We start from the raw sequence: 21,049 nt of genomic DNA, 5'->3' as shown, positions 1-21,049 counted from the left end.
ACTTTGCAGAGCTTATTTTTCTGAAAACGTAACAAATCAGCAGTAGATGCTGCTTGGGATTCAAACGGCGACCCAATCTCCAATACCAGACTCCACGCACCGTGCATATTAAGAAACTTTTTGGCAGCAAAACAGCATAAACATTTCAGAAATAGGGAAGGGGACTTAGGCTTTTAACTGTTGAAATTCGACAACAGTGCACCAGTCACCAGAGCCTGTCTATCTCTAACAAATATTTCTTGCATAGCTGAGGTAGGTCAGGCCCTGGCCAATGCTGGTAGTACAAGTACCCGGTTCCAAACTCTGGGAACACAGGGCGTCAGGTAACATTCAAGGGGGAATACATTTCAAGGAAAGAAATGACTGCTTTTCTAAAGCGATTAAATCCCCCAAGCACCAAGAAGATGGCCTTTGTCGTGTCGGCATCAAATCAGAAGTTTGCACTGGAAGGAAAGATTTTAAAAGCTCATTTGCAAGGTCTCCGAGCAGAAACTAACACATTAGTGAAATGATCTTTCATTCCAGTCCAGGAAGCGTACGGCATAAGTCTAGAACAGCTGTCCTGGGCAAGAGTGTTTGAAAATGTTAATGAAGACAGAAGGAAATATTGTTGATCTGTATATTATGGGAAATCTCTGTTCAAATAAATGCCACTGCTCTTCCTGAAGTGCCCGAGAAGGAGAACTCCCCAGCCAGCACCCTGCTGGCTCCAAGTGAGGGCACGGCAGTGGGGAGGGGCACTGTGACAAGTCACCAGAAATCACAGTGGGGGGCCGGGAGGTCAGTGCTGGCCACTAGGAGGGCTCCAACCACACCCTGTTCACTCATCGTTCAGGATCTGAGAAGCACCAGTCAGGCCCCTCGCCTGCCCTGGGGACACCCCAGGAACTATGACATCTGTTTTCTACAAGCACCCAGTCCGGTGAGAGGAGAAGGATACACTGATGATGACGACGCAGCGTGATGAGGGCCACGCGGAGAGGGGCCCAGGGTCCCGCAGGAGAACAGAGGCGGAGGCAGCTGTCACGTGGCATCGGGAGAGACCTCCTGCCCTGAGTCGACGCCTCGCTCATCAGGATCCTCACCCGCTCCCTACACCCTGGCCGTTGGCACTCTGCCAGACACAATGCACACACGTTACTGCACTCATTCCGACGTGACTCGTGACGAGCCAGCAGCAGAAAGGCGAAGGTGCTTACTCAAGGTCATGTTGGGTCGAAGCTGCGCTCTGACAAGCCTGCAAGACCTCTGAGTCGCAGGTCCCTACCAGCGAGTGGCTGGAATGAAACATGAGCTGAATGGAGAGAGAGGGGAGGCAGAGGTACCCAGGGGACAAGACCACGGAGTCAAATGCTCACAGGCAGGGCAACTGAAGGATTTTATTCACACCACGACACGCTGCTACTCTACAGAGACACCTGGGTTCCAAGACAGCTCTGGCTGGGTGCCCATCTGCAATTTCGTAATCTCCCTAAGCTTCTTCCTCTTTTTGTTAAAAAAAAAAAAAAAAAAAAAATGAGGCCGGGTTGGGAAGAGAGGAGGACACTTCTCACTCTCTCGGAGGCTGGGAGACAGCTGGCATTATCAGCCCTGGCTGAGGGTCAGCCGCAACTCAAACAGGCGGCTAACAATCTCCTTGGTCTCAGCTTCCTTGGCTAAAGTCAGAGTAATTGTTAAGAGGCTGGCTGGCAGTAAGATATGAATAACATTACAGGCAGAAAGCGTCCGGGAGTGACTGGAGCCCCAAGTTCACTTCTTATGACCTCTAAGTATTCTCGCCTCTGCTTTTCAGACTTGTTTCTTCACTAATGAATCATCTTCTTTACCTAAAGAAATGAACTATGTTAAAGAAAGAAAACTCTAAACATTAAGGAAATGTCATTATTGGGGAAGAAATGTTGCTAAATGCAATATGACTATATATGATCTAGGGCTGGTTCCTAGAACAAAAGGACATGAGTTAAAAATATATATACAGTGAAATACAAATACATTTTGTATGTGTTGTACCAACGTGAATTTCCTAATTTTAACCAAAGTAAGTTTAGTTAAAAGTAAAACTGTCTGAGAGTGATAATTCCAACCGATTTCTTAGTTTTAACCAAAGTGGTTCAGTGTAAGATGTTAACAGTAGGAGAAGGTGAATGAAGGGTCTCAGGAACTCTCTATACTATCTTTGCATATTTTCTATAAATCTAAAACTATTTCAAAATAAAATGTTTATTTTTAACAATAGGTTTTAAAAGGAATAACCCCAAATAATTTTTTAAATCATTGAAACACTAAAAGCCTTTTGAAATTACGATCACACACTTGCAGGAAACCTTTTGGTTAATTGAATAATAAGAAAAAATTCATAAGGGTTCTATTTAAAAATCACTCAGACCACCCATCTGAAAGGTAGCGATTAACCACAATTGTTGAAACTGGTTTTTAAGGAATGTGGACTTCTCCAAAAAGATTGGTTTTGTTTATATGATAGATTGAGGTTGGCTTTTTCTGCAAAGGGCCAGACAGTAAATGCTTTGGGATTTTCAGGCTGTAGATCTTGCACCCTCTTAACCCAGTTGTTATCAAAGCCACACAAAAGCAGTCACAGACAGAATGTCAGTGTCTGGGTGGCTGTGTTCCAATAAAACTTTATTTATATATTAAAAACAGGCAACAGTGGGATGCAGTTTGCAGACTCCTGAATGAGATGTATTAGATGTGAATCTGTTTTGTAGTAGAGAGTTGGAAGACATGAAGACACTGATGGAAAACTCCCCAGGGCTCAAGAAGCCACTCCCCTTCCTCCATCTTCTTGGGCTTTGTGGCATGGGGCTCCCGTGTGTGTTAGAAGCCAATGTGCAAATACCCAGGGCTCTCCTGCAGCAGCAGCTCTCTTCACAAATTGCTCAAGATCACCTGCCATGCAGGAAGGAGACAGCCCATAGATCAAGCCAGCACTTAAAAGCTAGAACTTGCTCTCCCTTGACATAAAAAGTCTTCTACAGGAGGGAGGTGAGCAGTGAGAGAAGGAAAGGAATGGGAGGAAAGCTCTCAAATGCAGGAGAGACAGAACCCTTTGAGGCTGGACACGACCACTCTGAACACTCAGTCCCCACCCTGCAGGATGCTAAGGCAGCTGGTGGCTTTCCTCCCTTGACAACAAAGGACATCACCACTGAGTCAGCCAGTATCTTACGAAGTTCACTCCCAGGAGGATCATTTGCTTGGGTTTCACTATAAAAGAAATATCTGAGAGTGGCAACTCTAAGAACTATCTGAGAGTGATTAATTCTAACAATCTTTTGCTCAAAGTGTTCCTTGAATCGCATTTCTCTTCTTTCTAGATGATCTGTGGAATCAGGGACAGGGCTTGCTAGCTCAATGGAAAAGGAGCTGCAGCTGCATTTCAGAGAATTACGGGGCTGGAGGGGTCTCAGAGCTGTGGTCCTGCAGGGCAACTGACGGGAATATTTCTACAAGTCTAATTTGTATGGGGAAGACGCGCCACCCAACATGAGAGTGGAACGTATAGAACAGGGGAGCTCCCAAGCACAGCTTGAAAGGGGCATACCACTTCTCTGCTATGAAAAGCCTCTGGTTACTCCCCAAGCTGTTTTACAGGTTACCTGTCATGATGGATGAGCTTCCCAAACTTCTCAGAACAGTTGAGGGAGTTCACTGGCCATGGGAACCCCATGCCCTGGTCACGCAATACCCAAGGGCCATTTTCTCAGAAGTTTCTCCAGAGGAGGTTCCTGTACAGCGAGGTTAGGAAGGGAGCCCCGGGTCCTCCTGGAATAACTACTGTAACTGCTGGAAACAACACAACTTCGGGTCAATGCCAAAGGTTCCTGCAGGACAGGAGAGGTCATTTTTCCTAAGCCATTTGGTGGGGAGATTATATAACTGATGAACCAAGAAGTCAGGTCAGGTTCAACTAAGACTATCAAGTTAGGTTCTCAGAGGAAAGGAAAATGCAAGCAGGTGGCCACCCAGGGCTCCCAGGGGAGCAGTGGGGTCTGATTTCATGTGGCACCCAGAAACCTCACAACAATTCAGAGGGGCAGGTGCTCGCACTCCCCCTTTGCAGATAATCTCACTAAGTCTTAGTTTGTTCGAGTAATTTATATAAGGCCTCCAAGGTTTGAAGTGGCAGGAAAAGAATGCAAAGCTAGGCTTGTTTGACTCTAAAATCAGTGCTTTGGGGAGCTCAGCTCAGTGCTCAGTAATGACCTAGAGAGATTGAATGGGAGACGGGGGTGGGAGGGACGTTCATGAAGGAGAGGGTATATGTATGCGGGCTAAGTCACTTCAGTGGTGTCCAGCTCTCTGTGACCCTATGGACTGTAGCCCATCAGCTGTATATCAGCATGTATACATACAGCTGATTCACGCTGTTGTACTGCAGAAAGCAACACAATGTCATAGAGCAATTATTGGAGAAGGCGATGGCGCCCCACTCCAGTGCTCTTGCCTGGAAAATCCCATGGATGCAGGAGCCTGGTGGGCTGCAGTCCATGGGGTCGCTAAGAGTCGGACATGACTGAGCAACTTCCCTTTCACTTTTCACTTTCATGCATTGGAGAAGGCAATGGCACCCCACTCCAGTACTCTTGCCTGGAGAATCCCAAGGTCGGGGGAGCCTGGTGGGCTTCGGTCTATGGGGTCGCACAGAGTCGGACATGACTGAAGCAACTTAGCAGTAACAGAGCAATTATACTCCAATTAAAAAAAAATTTTCAAAAAGGAAGAAAAAAATTCTTTGATAAGTTAAATAAATTATAAAAGTCAGTGGTTCACCAGTCTACACCAGAGTCTCTCAACTCACAGAAAGCTCACAAGGCCCTGCCTACATTTCAGTACTGAGATACAGCCAACCAATCCATGAACAGCCGATGACGAATTACAACAAAAACTGATAAAATGAAAATGAAAAACAAAATAAGACTCATGAGAAGACAATTTTTTTTTGAGCCTTAAGCAGTAGAGAAGCTACTATAAAAATTCAGATAAGTGTCTTTATTTTGGAAAGTCAACTTTTCATTATGAGGCTTTAAAGTTACAAGAATGACCAACAATCTGGCTTGAAAATAAAACCTCTGAACTTCAGAACCTGTAGTTACAGCACTGGAAAGGAAGAAATGAATCAGGCCACAGGCAAGTGCCAAGTACACGATACAAATACCAAAAACACCTAGAAACACACAAGGGACATGTACAGAAGGCTGCAAGGAAGCTAGGTCAGGGCAGCGTCATGTCTGTACCAAGTGAGAAAAAAGATCCAAGAAAATATACAGGACAAAAATTATTATATTACCCCACCTCTCCACCAGTGAACATGCAGAGACTGATGGTTGAAGGCCAAGAATGTGGGCCCTGAGATTAGATTCAAGAGCTTTACCAGATATCATATTACTCATAAAAGATTATGGATGCTGCTCTGTTGCAAAATATCAAATTTTCAAGTCCCCCAGCTCTGCTGTGGGGTGTGGTGGGGGAAAATGCCCTCCCCCCTCCCAGATTTCAGCCAAAGGTGTTGGACGGTGAAATGTGCCGAAATTCAGATTCAAGTGTTTACTCCCCATAGATAATTATAAACCGCAGCCACATGACCTAAGACTGGGTCAGTGCTCCACTTCAAAACAAGGGCAGCGGCCAGCGGACAGCCACCCTTCATCAGTTCACCGGGTCTCAGAATCAGGGGAAAGCTTCAATTCGACAGTGGCCCCATCTGCAAACAGACAATCTCTATACTGACGGTAAAACATGGCAAGGGAACCACAGATCCCAGGGACAGACAGATCAAGGTCAAAAACAACCTCTGCCCTTCCTAGTCAAGTGACTTGGGGCAGGTTTCCGACCATCTTTGTGCCTCCATTTCCCTATGTTTAAAAACGAATATATCGGGATTTCCCTGGTGATTAACACTTTGCCTTCCAAGGCAGGGGGTGCAGGTTCGATCATTGCTTGGGAAGTAAATATCCCAAATACCTCATGGCCAAGCCAAAAAAAAAAAAAAATAAAACAGAAGCAATATTGTAACAAATTCAATAAAGACTTTTTCAAAAAAACGAATACATTGGGACCTCCCTGGTGGTCCAGTGGCTAAGACTCCTTGCTCCCAACGCAGGGGCCCGGGTTCAATCCCTAGTCAGGGAACTAGATCCCACTTGCCTCAATAAAGACCCAGAGAAACTAAATACATAAATACATATATTTTTTAAAAGAATATATCTCTGCCTTACCAGGTTTGATGTGAGGCTCAACATGAAATATTTATAAAGAATCTATAACAAAGTCTGTGGCCCTTGAGAGTCAATGCTCTACAGTCTTTGATTCTGAGAAATACAAGAGGTGATTTATTGCATCAAACCTTCCCTGCAGCCTCTCACCACCAATCCCTGCTAAAGCATAAGCCTCCTCCTCCTCTAAGTCCCCAGCCCACACAGGTCCAGAAGGGTTCAACCTCTGAGCAGACGAAACAAGACTGCTGGGGCTCGCAGCAAGGAAGCTCTTTCCTCTTGCTCACTGCCCTGTGTTTCCTTGTGGGCTATCTGACATGTCGATCTTTCTGAACCCACCAGGGACTTTGCTGCTCACTTAGGTACAGGACACTGGCTTCCAATTCACTCCCCATAGGACCGGGGTACATCCTCCCACATGTACTACTGCTCCCAGCATGAGCTCTACTAGAGATCACGGTCAACGGGGCCCACCTAGAGGTAAGCAGAGAAGACAAGGTGCTCCCATTATAAGGATGTGATCACCTGATTAGCCAGTAAAGAGTCTGGAAATTTCTATGATGGGCAATTCATTTGGGGGAGTTAAAGACTACCCTCTCTTAATCTCTTTTTCAAATCTGCATCAGTTTCCTCCCCTTGTTACAAAAGCCATCTGTGTTCATCTTAGTCAAGTTTAACAAAATACAGATATGCAAAAACAAAGAAAGAAAGAGAGAGAGAGAGGGAGAACGTTTAAAAGATAAATTCCCAGGACTTCCGTGGCGGCCCAGTGGCTGGCACTTTGCCTTCCTGGGGTATGGGTTCCATCCCCGGTCGGGGAGCGAAGATCCTACATGCTTCAAGACCAAAAAACCAAAACATAAAACAGAAGCAATACTGTAACAAATTTCATAAAGATTTTTAAAATGGTCTATGTAAAAAAAAGAACTTAAAGAGATACATTCCCTATTTTCTTTTGAAACAATCATAATAGAGATAAAAATTTAAGACATCAACTTCTAGGGTGAATTGACTGCCCCCGGCAGCGTTGAGAGCAGTAAAATCAAGAGCGGTGGGGTTGAAGAAGCCCTCCCTGAAGGGGTGAAGGAGGGAGAAGGGGAAAGAGAGAGAGAGAGGAAGGGAAGAAGTGGAGACAAAGTCTGCTATAACAGCCACCTGATCACTTCTAAGTGTGCACCCAATTTCACCAAATCTGGTTAAAAATTGTTTAAGAGGATTATTTTTCTGATTCAGACAAATCACTGTTGTGGTAGACACAAATACAATTGAAGGGGTACTTTGCTGCTAAGTTGCTTCAGTCGTGTCCGACTCTGTGCAACCCCATAGATGGCCTCCTACCAGGCTCCCCCGTCCCTGGGATTCTCCAGGCAAGAACACTGGAGTGGGTTGCCATTTCCTTCTCCAATGCATGAAAGTGAAAAGTGAAAGTGAAGTCACTCAGTCATGTCAGACCCTCAGTGACCCCATGGACTGCAGCCCACCAGGCTCCTCCATCCATGGGATTTTCCAGGCAAGAGTACTGGAGTGGGGTGTCATTGCCTTCTCCAGGGTACTTTTCTATCTTCCAGCAAAGTTTACCAACTCCCTGAAAAGCAATCGAGTAACCAAAAGTCAAGGAATTTCAAATGCCATGTAACTGTCTATGGGAAAATTCTATTTGTCAGCCCACATTAAAAGAGGCAAGTTATTTCATTGACAAGAATAAAGATGGTCACCAGCGAGCACACACAGAGTCTGCAATGGGCACGGGAGTCTACCATGTGACGACTTTAACTAACAAGCACCAGGACTGGGGAGGCATGAACCTCTGATGAAGTTCAAGGCAGCTCTGAGGACAGATGTGCTAGGAACATCTTTCACACTAGGATAGGTGTGCTAGGAACTTTCACACTCAGGATAAACCAAACCGAGAGCCTCACAGTGCGTGGAAGGAAGAGAAGCAGCTATTGCCCTCCCAGCCTGCCAGAACACAGACTGAGATACACCTCAGGGTATCAACATCCCCAGTTACGAAGAGCTATTCTACGATGCAGCCATCTTTTTTTTTTTTTTGATTGTGTGATTTTATTTACAGGATTCATAAGCAAATCCATTTAGACAGAAAGTAGATTACTGTTTGTCTAGAGATGAGGAGAATGTTGAAAAGAAACAGAGGCTGACCACACAGGAAAGAACGGGTACAGGGGGTGACAATGTTCTCAAAACGCCTTTGCTGCTGTTGTTCAGTCGTGTCCGACTCTTTGTGGCCCCATGGAAAGCGGTGCGCCAGACCTCCCTGTCCTCCGCTATCTCCTGGAGCTTGCTCAAACTCGTCCATTGAGTCAGTGATCAATGAGCCATCCAACCATTTCATCCTGTCGCCCCCTTCTCCTCCTGCCCTCAGTCTTTCCCAGCATCAGGGTCTTTTCCACTGAATCGACTCTCCACAGCAGGTAGCCAAACTATTGGAGCTTTAGCTTTGCCTTTCAGTGATGAAAATCTTTCAAAATTGATTGTGGCTATGGTCACACCTCTCTGTGACGACGTCACAATCGATTCTTTTCAATGGGTGAATTACATATCAATAAAGTCATTCTAACAAAAGTTATGGTCCACGTTAAATGAAGCATTGGTGCCAGAACCACCACAGTGACTGTACAGGAAGACATGAAAAAGCGTGGAGAACTGGGTGTGTTGGTAATAAAACAAAACTGGAGAAAAAAACAAAACCCAGGTAACTATTTCCTAAAGGAAAGTGTATATGAGGCAATAATAAATGAGCAGAGAATTAACCTCACTGTGTCTGTCCTTTGTAGTGGGGGCTGACCTAAGAGATAATATTACAACAGTAACAAGGATAATAGGATTCCAGAAAGCTGGGGGGACAGGTGACAGGGAGGCAGAAGAAAGAGCTAAATTTTTTAACTCCCTAACAATGTCAGAATGGAAGCAGGAAATTCTGACTGTGAAGGGGCTTCCGGAAATGTCTAATAGATCACGGTATTTCTAGAGGCGAGGCAGATGGACAGCCAACAGAGAGTGTTGCTTAGTGTCATAATTAATAGATCAAGAATGACTGAGTTGAGGGCTGAGATTCATTGCCTAATAGAAAGCTGCCTAAAAGAAATACCATCCCTTATCAGGATCCAGACCTGAGCCAATCCTCAGACCCAGAACTCACTGGCCAAAGAGAACTGAGGTCCCCTGAGGACGTTCCCTGCAATAAATGCCATGGCAACTGTGTACACTACTAATTTCCCACATCATTGCAACGTGGGTACCAATGGATGCTGCCATCTTGAGTGTGGCCAAGTCCTGGAAGGAGGTGCTTCTTTTCATTGGAAATCTGTAAAGGAAGCAGAGAGCAATGCCTGGTATTTCTAACAAGAGATTCTCAATTGCGGCAGGGAACCTAAAAAAAAAATTACTTGTCAAAGACCTGCTCCATCATTTAAAACTGAAGAGAAAACTACTTTACGGGGGAAAAATGACCTCAGAACATTTGAAATACCTTGGCCTGTGATGTAATGTCTCCAAGGAGACTGAGCATGCAATTCTTCACCGGCAATGAGGTCGCCTGTCACCTTCCTGAGCGCACAGGTAAGTCATAGCTCCAGGTTGATGGGCTGCGATGAATATGACCCACCATTCACACCATCAGCAGAAACCCAAGAAATCCAATTCTGCTGGGTTGTTTTCTCCCTGTCAGAGGCTACAGCTGTATTTACACACTGCCTATACCAGAATATCAGCTACTGTGGGTTCTCCTGTGTGAAGCTGCTTCCTGGTGACGAGGGTCATGGCAGTACTCTACAATAGAGCCACTGGGGTCCCATGTGAACTACATACATTTGGCTTCATTTTACAAGACCTCTGATAAGGCGAGTATAACTTTTGAAACACAGAGTCACCACTCTAGATTAAAATCAGGCAGACCAGGCTGTGCCTCTTCTTTCAGGCTCTGAGTAGAGTTTTAATCGCCCCACAACAGCTTTGGTTTTATTAAAAGGGATCTTAGTCATCAAATTTACTCAGATCCTACTATAACCAATACTGTACAGCTAGTATATATAGGTAATTTTTTTAAGAAACAAAAAGGAAAGCACATACATATGAAAACTAAATTTATAAATGCTGAGAAAATGAAGAAAAATGCTACAAAGAGAAAATGGTGAGATGAATTCTGTTGAATTCCCAGAGGAAGAGTTTTAAATCTTAAGGAAGAAAGAGGATGGAAACCAAATCAAACATAGCTGCCTGAGAGATATTCAATGATATAGAGAAAGAAGAGAGACTGACACAAGGAAAGCATTTTTATAAATATGAAGTAATTAAAATGGAAAATAAAATATCTATTAATAACTATCTCAATATCACTTGGGCTTCCCTGGTGGCTCAGACAGTAAAGAATCTGCCTGCAATGCAGGAGACTTGGGTTTGATCCCCGGGCCGGGAGGATCACCTGGAGTAGGGAATGGCTACCCATTCCAGTATCCTTGCCTGAAAAATCCCATGGATGGAAGAGCCTGGTGGGCAGTCCAATGGATTGTCAAAGAGTCAGACACAACCAAGCACATACACGCAATATCACTAAAAAGTCCTAAGACCCAATTTCTACTACTGAGAATTTTATTATTGACCTTGGAGTGAGGGAAAGATTGGATAGTATTATGAACCTGATGTTTGTGTCCCCTCAAAATTTACACGTTGACACCCTACTCCCTAAAATGAGATGGCATTAGGAGTTGGGGCCTTTAGGAGGAAATCAGGATGAGATGAGAGTAGAATCCTCATGAAAGGGATTAGTGTCCCACTAAGCCAAAGACGGAAAAGCTCTATACAGTCAGCAAAAACAAGACTGGGAGCTGACTATGGCTCAGATCATGAATTCCTTATTGCCAAATTCAGACTTAAATTGAAGAAAGTAGGAAAAACCACTAGACCATTCAGGTACGACTTAAATCAAATCCCTTATGAATATACAGTGGAAGTGAGAAATAGATTTAACAGACTAGATCTGATAGATACAGTGTCTGATGAACTATGGAAGGAGGTTTGTGACATTGTACAGGAGACAGGGATCAAGACCATCCCCATGAAAAAGAAATGCAAAAAAGCAAAATGGCTGTCTGAGGAGGCTGTGAAAAGAAGAGAAGTGAAAAGCAAAGGAGAAAAGGAAAGATATAAGTATCTGAATGCAGAGTTCCAAAGAATAGCAAGAAGAGATAAGAAAGCCTTCCTCGGCAATCAATACAAAGAAATAGAGGAAAACAACAGAATGGGAAAGACTAGAGATCTCTGCAAGAAAATTAGAGATACCAAGGGACCATTTCATGCAAAGATGGGCTCGATAAAAGACAGAAATAGTATGGACCTAACAGAAGCAGAAGATATTAAGAACAGGTGGCAAGAATACACAGAAGAACTGTACAAAAAAGATCTTCATGACCAAGATAATCACGATGGTGTGATCACTCACCTGGAGCCAGACATTCTGGAATGTGAAGTCAAGTGGGCCCTAGAAAGCATCACTATGAACAAAGCTAGTGGAGGTGATGGAATTCCAGTTGAGCTATTTCAAATCCTGAAAGATGATGCTGTGAAAGTGCTGCACTCAATATGCCACCAAATTTGGAAAACTCAGCAGTGGCCACAGGACTGGAAAAGGTCAGTTTTCATTTCAATCCCAAAGAAAGGAAATGCCAAAGAATGCTCAAACTACCACACAATTGCACTCATCTCACACGCTAGTAAAGTAATGCTCAAAATTCTTCAGGCCAGGCTTCAGCAATATGTGAACCATGAACTTCCTGATGTTCAAGCTGGTTTTAGAAAAGGCAGAGGAACCAGAGATCAAATTGTCAACATCCGCTGGATCATGGAAAAAGCAAGAGAGTTCCAGAAAAACATCTATTTCTGCTTTATTGACTATGCCAAAGCCTTTGTGTGGATCACAATAAACTGTGGAAAATTCTGAAAGAGATGGAATACCAGACCACCTGACCTGTCTCTTAAGAAATCTGTATGCAAGTCAGGAAGCAACAGTTAGAACTGGACATGGAACAACAGACTGGTTCCAAACAGGAAAAGGAGTATGTCAAAGCTGTATACTGTCACCCTGATTATTTAACTTCTATGCAGAGTACATCATGAGAAAAGCTGGGCTGGAAGAAGCACAAGCTGGAATCAAGATTGTCGGGAGAAATATCAATAACCTCAGATATGCAGATGACACCACCCTTATGGCAGAAAGTGAAGAGGAACTAAAAAGCCTCTTGATGAAAGTGAAAGAGGAGAGTGGGAAAAGTTGGCTTTTTAAAGCTCAACATTCAGAAAGCCACGATCATAGCATCTGGTCCCATCACTTCATGGAAAATAGATGGGGAAACAGTGGAAACAGTGTCAGACTATTTTGGGGGGCTCCAAAATCACTGCAGATGGTGATTACAGCCATGAAATTAAAAGATGCTTACTCCTTGGAAGGAAAGTTATGACCAACCTAGATAGCATATTCAAAAGCAGAGACATTACTTTGCCAACAAAGGTTCGTCTAGTCAAGGCTATGATTTTTCCTGTGGTCATGTATGGATGTGAGAGTTGGACTGTGAAGAAAGCTCAGCGCCGAAGAATTGATGCTTTTGAACTGTGGTACTGGAGAACACTCTTGAGAGTCCCTTGGACTGCAAGGAGATCCAACCAGTCCATTCTAAAGGAGATCAGTCCTGGGATTTCTTTGGAAGGAATGATGCTAAAGCTGAAACTCCAGTACTTTGGCCACCTCATGCGAAGAGTTGACTCATTGGAAAAGACTCTGATGCTGGGAGGGATTGGGGGCAGGAGGAGAAGGGGACAACAGAGGATGAGATGGCTGGATGGCATCACCAACTCGATGGATGTGAGTTTGAGTGAACTCCGGGAGTTGGTGATGGACAGGGAAGCCTGGCATGCTGCGATTCATGGGGTCACAAGAGTCAGACACGACTGAGCGACTGAACTGAACTGAAGATCCATGAGAATCCGTTTCTGTTCTCTGCTCTCCATCACATGCAAATACAAGATAAGTGAGCACTCTGCTCACTGGAAGCAGTCTCCCACTGGGGCCCAGCTAGACTGACACCCTGAACTTGGACTTCCAGCCTCCAAAACTGTGGTAATTAAGCTCCTGCTGTTCATAAAGCCACTCAAAGTAATTTTGTTACAGCAGCTGGAACTGAGTGAGACAGATAAGCAGGCAGGCACATGGAGTTACTGACGCAGACGCACACATATCAGACAAGAAGGAAAGTTAAGGGTTAACTGGAGAACTATGGAGGGAACACTTCATGCAAGGATGGGCCTGATGAAGGACAGAAATGGGAAGGATCCAACAGAAGAGGTGGCAAGAATACACTAAAGAATTGTACAGTAGAGCTCTTAATGACCCAGATAACCACGATGATGTGGTCACTCACCTAGAGCTGGATACCCTGGAGTGTGAAGTCAAGCGGGCCTCAGGAAGCATTACTATAAGTAAAGCTAGTGGAGGTGTTGGAATTCCAGCTGAGCTATTTCAAATCCTGAAAGATGATGCCGTTAATGTGCTGCACTCAATATGCCAGCAAATTTGGAAAACTCAGCAGTGGTCCTAAGACTGGAAAAGGTCAGTTTTCATTCGAATCCCAAAGAAGGGCAATGCCGAAGAACGTTCAAACTTCCACATAATTGCTCTCATTTCACATGCTAGCAAGGTAACGCTCAAAATCCTCCAAGCTAGTCTTCAACAGTACATGAACCGAGAACTTACAGATGCCCAAGCTGGATTTGGAAAAGGCAGAGGAACCAGAGGTCAAACTGCCAACATCCACCAGATCATAGAGAAAGCAAGGGAATTTCAGAAAAATATCTACTTCTGCTTCACTGAGTATGCAAAAGCCTTTGACTGTGTGGATCAAAACAAACTGTGGAAAATTCTTAAAGAGCTGGGAATACCAGACCACCTGACCTGCCTCCTGAGAAACCCATATGTAGGTCAAGAAGCAACAGTTAGAACTGGACATGGAAAAACTGGTTCAAAACTGGAAAAGGAGTATGGCAAGGCTGTATATTGTCACCCTGCTTATTTAACTTCCATGCAGAGTACATAATGCAAAACGGCAGAAACCACTCTAATGGCAGAAAGTGAAGAGGAACTTAGGAGCCTCTTGATAAGGGTGGAAGTGGAAAGTGAAAAAGCTGGCTTAACACTCAACATTCAAAAAAAACTAAGGTCATGGCATCCGGTCCCATCACTTCATGGTAAATAGGTGGGGAAAAAGTGGAAGCAGTGACAGACTATTTTGTTGGGCTCCAAAATCACTGCTGATGGTGACTGCAGCCATGAAATAAAAAGACACTGCTCCTTGGAAGGAAGGCTGTGACAAACATAGACAGCATATTTAAAAGTAGAGACATCACTTTGACAACAAAGATCTACATAGTCAAAGCTATGGTTTTTCAAAGCAGTCATGTATGGATGTGAGAGATGGACCATAAAGAAAGCTGAGCACTAAAGAATTGATGCTTTTGAATTGTGGTGCTGGAGAAGACCCTGGAGAGTCCCTTGAACTGCTAGGAGATCAAACCAGTCAATCTTTAAGGAAATAAACCCTGAATATTTTTTGGAAGGACTGTTGCTGAAGCTGAAGCTTCAATACTTAGCCACCTGATTCGAAAAACTGACTCACTGGAAAAGATCCTGATGCTGGAAAAGATTGAAGACAAAAGGAGAAATGGACATGAATCTGAGCAAACTCTGGGAGACAGTGGAGGGCAGAGGAGCCTGGTGGCATGACGTCCATGACTTAGTGACTGAACAACAACAACATTAATTAGGGAATCATTTCCTAACATCAAGTATTGGGCACAGACAGAGAAAGGTATAATTCTGAATCCTCCAGGAGACTAGAATATTCGAGAAGGCTTCCCAAAAGTGAAAACTAAATTACACCCTGAAGACAGGTCAGGATTGTCTTGAGCAAAAAGGAAGGGAGACATTTCAGGCAAAGGGAATCAACATTTGCAGTGAGCACCCAGGGGCTGCTTGAAGAGAGCAAACACACAATCCTAGGAAGAGAAAAGAAAAGCAAAAAAAAAGGAAGCACTATGCACTGTCACTTCTCTTAACTATAATCCTCGGAGATGTACATCGGCACGCACCTGGAACCGTGGGGGAGGGGCAGGCAGGAGAGTATATCAGGGTTTGCCAACATCGTCAGGAAATACATTAGAAATATACATCTTCCAGCTCCCCTCTAACCCTAAGCATCACTCTTGGGTGGGATCCAGCACTGTGGGCTTCACAAGTCCTGCAAAGGGTCCTCATTGGCTCAAGTATGAGAAGCACTCCCCAACTTAATGAGAAATCTAGACTGAAGCATGCTTACAATAAATCCTTTAAAAGATACACAGGAAACATTCTACATATGTAAGAGGGAGACGGGTTTTGTCTAGCACCCAGGGAAAAAGATAAGTTCTTCAAATAGCAGAAGTGTCCATTGTAACAAAAATCTCCTTTCCGGACTGGATTCAACTACTTACTTTGCCCTGTTTTTTTCAGGCCTCTCAAGGTTGGAGTACTTTCTATGACATTTTAAGACGTGTATGGGGACTTCCTGGTGGCCCAGGGGTTACGGCTCTGTGCTCCCTATACTCGGAGCAAAGGTCGGGGAAATCAGATCCCACACGCTGAGCAGGGCCTGGCCTGAGACATAAAGCAGATAAATAAAGACTAAGTGTTTTGTTTTTTTTTTTAATCTGTATGAATAAGAAGCTGGGGGATTCACTCTGCATTTGATTGACAACCAAAAATATCAAGCTTTTCATGTCTCAGCAGTGGATGTGCTATGAACTGAGCACGGGCTGCATCGTGGCTCAGAATGCCACTGCTCCACAGAACCACCACGAAGAACTGACTAAACTGCTGTCCACTGACCGGGACAGTTACTGACAAGACTGGAGGCTTGGTCTGTGCTTTAAAACACACACACACACACACTAATACACCTCAAGTCCCACTGCTAGAGTGCCCTGCATTACAGCTTCTGGGTTCCGATGTAGCCACTGTTACTTTTGCTTCTGGCACAAAAGTGAAAAATTATTCTTACTTTTAAAAGAGAACAGTAAAAATGATAGGCCCATTTGAGTAACATGTAATTTAAATCCACAATACAGTCTTCAGCATTTAAATACATGTATGTGACAATCTTTGGGGGGAAAAAACTCCTCTGGAGAACGTGTACCCATATTTTGAGTTCTGCTTGGATTTTCAGCTAGATTTTGCAAAGTCTTTAGGTCACCCCCAAATTTCAGGATAACATACCAGATTTGTCCCTGCCTCTTTTAATACTTAATAAGTTCATAATGATTTCATGTGAATCCAGCAGTAACTATAAAAAGCCAAGTACTGTGAGGAACAGTTTTCAATTCCATTTAAAGTCCCAAGAATGCTCAGCTAGGGTCAAATGACATCATTATCTGTGACTTATTTTAAGCAACTTTGATTTTTTTCCCCCACTTTAAAGGCAGGACACCCAGATACTCTCAGGTTGAATTACAGATGTATTTTTGGATGTCACTTGATTGACTAATCAAGTCATGTCATGTAATTATTAGTGGAGTTGTTTTATTTTCCCTTCTCTGAGCATTTGTTTGAAGTCTGACGTTGCACACCACCACCGATGTGCATTTACTCCACAACTGCAGGCAGTAGAGAAAGACACACCCTCAAGCAGTCAAACCAAGCCCACACACGGTATTCTGTTTGTATTAGAATTATTTACCCTAATACACATGAGCATCTGCATATGCCTGGCACTCAACCACACTGAGAAGACAAAATCAGATATTTCATCCATCAATTGTCAATTGTACATGATCACACAGAGTAAACAGAGTAAGGCATTAGCATGACGCTCATAAAAATTCCTATCATTAAGATATCATCCTATAGAAAACTTAAAAGTCTACTGATCACAAGGCAAGATTTTCGTCTTTCTAAAAGTCTGTGGTAACTAATGAGAAAACCTCCCGAGCAGGACAATAACAAACTTCCTTTGTGCAACCCCAAACTTCCACAAATTGAACTGAAAACAGATTTGAAATAGCATCCACCCATCCCTTCCATACTGGGAACACACAGACCCTATTCCCTTTGGCTTATGGACCCTCTCCTCTGTGGCATCCCCACAGATTAAGAGTGCAAAGGTCCTGAGGTCTCAGGCTATAGGACTGACCTGGCACATAAAACTTCAGAATAAAAATCACCGCCCCCCTTCCCTCAGCACCCAAGAGAAGAGCACAGCTACTTACGCAGTGGGTGCCCAGTCCCCGAAGCTGCCCCCGTCTGTAAGCAGGTGGTTCCGGTCTGGTCCAGGGTGCCCAAGGGCAGTGGCAGTCGTGGGAGACGGAGAGGAAAGCGAGTCCAGGCTGCTGGGAGGGGTGTCCTCCTTAGGAGGACTGGGACGGTCACCTAGGGAGGAGAAAAAGGCATTAACTTTCAAACAAATGCTCAGAGGAGAAAAAAACAACTCCACTAATAACTACATGGCCTCACTTGATGAGTCAATCCAATTATATCCAAAATTACATTTACAATGCAGTCTGAGAGTATGTTGGTGCCCTGTCTTCAGGGATTTTCTTGTTTTGTTTTTTTTTTAAATCAAAGATGCTTAAAATAAATCATGGATAATATAAAATGAGGAGTTTTTCCCCACAAGAAAAAAAGCAATAATCAAAGTCAGATCAAGACGGAAGATGAATAAATGGCAGCCACGATGACTTCCTGGTCTCTAAGGACCACAGTCATAAATCAGCGATAACCTCAAGAGCAATGCAGAGCAGCGCATCAGCCCTGCCGGGTCCAGCCTCTTTCTTTCCAGCCACATGATGACTCTTCAAGCTACTGCCAATCGCCACCTACCACATAAATTCAACAACTTGCAAGGGACCTTGTTTTCTGAGCTGAAATCTTAGATTACAATTTAGCAGCCCAACTGATTAAACTGTGGACAAGAAGAAACTTCCATTTGCTGGTGAACATGAAGATGTTCTACAAGAACTAGGCCCAGGCAGTGACTACAGGGGGTGACTTTTTTTTTTAAGATTTATTTACTTGGCTGCACTGAGTCTTTGTTGCTACAGGCTTTCTCGAGCTGCAGAAAGTGGAGGGCCTCTTCATTTACGGGCTCCTTGCTGAGGCGGCTTCTCTGGCTGTGAAGCGCAGGCTCCAGGTGCTTCAGCAGCGGCAGCACACGGGCTCCGGAGCACAGGCTCAAGAGTCGTGATGCTCAGGCTTAGCGGCTCTGCGGAACATGGGATCCTCCGGACCAGGGATCAAACCCCTATCTTTTGCATTGGCAGGCAGATTCTTAACCACTCAACCACCAGACCACGGAAATCCCCAGAGATGAACTTACACTCAAACAGAAGAAGCGTTTCTTAAATGGGTTCCATGATTCATTCACTCAGAGAGGACCATTTGGTGAAATACATCTAGTATCATTTGTACACATGACGAGCTTGGGCGGAAACTGCAGAAGGTGGGTAGGAGCTCAGAAGAGCTTCTGTCTCTCCCAACTGGTCTGCTCACTTCCGTGGTAGTGTCAGCCCACATCACAGCTTGGCCCATTCAGCCAAAGTCACGGACCCCATTAAATCGTAACCACTCAAGGGTGTCTTCCAGAGGCAGCAACTTTCTATTAAGATGGCAATGGCTTGGCCTTGATTTTTATAAATAATGGGTCACGAGAGTTGCTCAACAAACTGCCATGGCAGCAGATAACACACAATGTGGATGGTCACACCCTCGCCACAAACAGCTTCCAGCTGATTAAAGCTTCCTTCTTCCTCAGGCCTAAGTCCCAGAAATAGAGGATGTATGAACGCTGGGAACCCACTCTCAGAAAAGCATATTAGACATACTTCAGCTCTACTCATCACAGAGCACAAGCGAAATCCCTGGCCTCTGATTAGGCTCACTTCCAAAATACTAATCTTGAAAACTGACTGTGTGAAAAATTTTTACTTAACTCTGACCCAGCTTACAACTAAGGCTAAAAGGATCTGAGGAGCAAAGATCTGGAAAAGCAGAATTCAGGCAAGAAGGAATTAGAGATGGTGGTGGCTGGAAGAAGGGATCCCTTAAGGAAGCACTGAGGGGGGTGCATGGTCCTGTGCAGAAGACTGTGGTGAGGAAGGGTTTTCTGAGCTTTTTTCTTTTTTAAATGCACGGTTGGGGAAGGAGATATAATGAGCAAGAGGTGAACATCACGTGATCCCTGTGGGCAGGTCTTCTCCCTGAGCAAAGTCTCTCTATAAAAGCCTTGTTCTCTCTCCCCATTCATAAACACACGGTCCAGAATACCGCATGGACATAGAGAATACACATATGGATACTGAGGGGGAAGGGGGAGTGGGATGAATTGGGAGATCTAGGTACATGATTGATACTGCGTATAAAATAGATAATTAAAGAGGACTACTGCATAGCCCAGGGAACCCTACTCAACACTGTGATGACTTAGACAGGAAGGAAATCCAAAAACAGAGGGGAGGGGATATATGCAGAGCTTCTGGCTCTGCTGTACGGCAGAGACTAACACAATGTAAAGCAACTATACTCCAATAAAATTAAAAAAAAAAAAAAAAAACAGAATACCATATGCTTCCTCTTCCAGTGAGCTTCCTTTTCCTACAGCCCTTCACCACAAACACATTTAGCTAATTGGGATAATTCAGCCCCGAAGAGAAGGGCTCATTTTCAGGCCAATGAACCGAAACCCACTGCTAGATTTCTGTGATTTCCTTTGGGTTTATTTTCGTTCTGGGATACAGTCCACTCTGCAGCAAAGGCTGCCTCCCTCTGTGCCTGGAGAGCTCCGTCCATCCAGTTCTCGGCGAATGAGACCTGGAGCTCCAGCTTTTCCCGGGCCCTTCCGGGTATCGCTCAGTCATTCTGGGCAACCACTCCCTTTAAAACTAGGACGGCCTCTTGTGTAACCACAGCACACCGTCTAAAGCAAACTCTGAAATGTTTTCTGGCACGACAGCTGCCAATTCGGGGTTTGGCTAGAAGGTGCAAACGCGGACCAGTTCTGCAGTAGGACAGGGTAACCTCCACAGTGGGTCGCACGCCAGCAGCTTCCTGGCGGCAGGAGGCTGGACGCTGGCCCTCTGCTTGCTGGGCCACGGGCCCTGTCTCCAGGGCAGGGCCTGACCCAGCAAAAGCAGCAAGCGGGCCTATTACTCCCTGCCTCATTCCTACAAGGAGAAAGCTGACACTGAGAAGTAGCTTGAGGAAGTGGAGCCCAGGGTCCCAAGTTCCTTTCCAAAGGTACATGCCTGAAACACTCGCTCAACCACAGACACTAGCTCATGGCCAGCCCCTCTGATTCTGTCCCCAAGCAGACTGACACAGCACACACTGTCACTCAACATATTAAATCACACACCAGTAAGAGAATTTCTCCCTTCCTTCCTGCCAAAGGGTGGCAATCTGAACCCTCAAGTGAAAAAAAAATATTGATACAAGGGCACAGGTGTACACAAACTGATCAAAGAGCTCCCTCAAAATTCCCTTCTCTCCCACTGTTTAGGAAAGTGCTTTTCTACTTAAGAATCACGGAATTTGAGGAAACATTAATATCAGGCATGGAAAGTTAAATATTCTAAAAGTTTAGTTTACCAACACCAAATGACTTCTTTGTAACTATTAACAGGAGGAAAATAATAAAGCTTTAAAAAATTCCATGTTCGACAATATCGGGAATAAAGACGATAAATTAAGACGTTAAATCCTGTGAAGCTCACAGGAATAAAGACGA

At 44.4% G+C, this 21,049-nt stretch overlaps 1 protein-coding gene across 5 annotated transcripts in view; it reads right to left on the bottom strand.

Annotated features, from left to right (window-relative positions):
- Nucleotides 1-21,049, bottom strand: part of ARHGAP10 (Rho GTPase activating protein 10) — a 375,463-nt gene that overhangs the window by 12,905 nt on the left and 341,509 nt on the right. For all 5 annotated transcript variants that reach the window (XM_070386636.1, XM_070386634.1, XM_070386633.1 and 2 more), the window contains one exon: nucleotides 17,538-17,697. In XM_070386636.1, the coding sequence (XP_070242737.1) occupies nucleotides 17,538-17,697 (160 nt within the window). The remainder of the gene's footprint in view (nucleotides 1-17,537; nucleotides 17,698-21,049) is intronic.

Source organism: Bos mutus, chromosome 17, assembly GCF_027580195.1.
Source record: "Bos mutus isolate GX-2022 chromosome 17, NWIPB_WYAK_1.1, whole genome shotgun sequence".
In the NCBI taxonomy this organism is placed as follows: Eukaryota; Metazoa; Chordata; class Mammalia; order Artiodactyla; family Bovidae; genus Bos; species Bos mutus.
The sequence above is the reverse complement of the archived record's forward strand: the minus strand, read 5'-3'. Positions and strand labels throughout refer to the sequence as shown.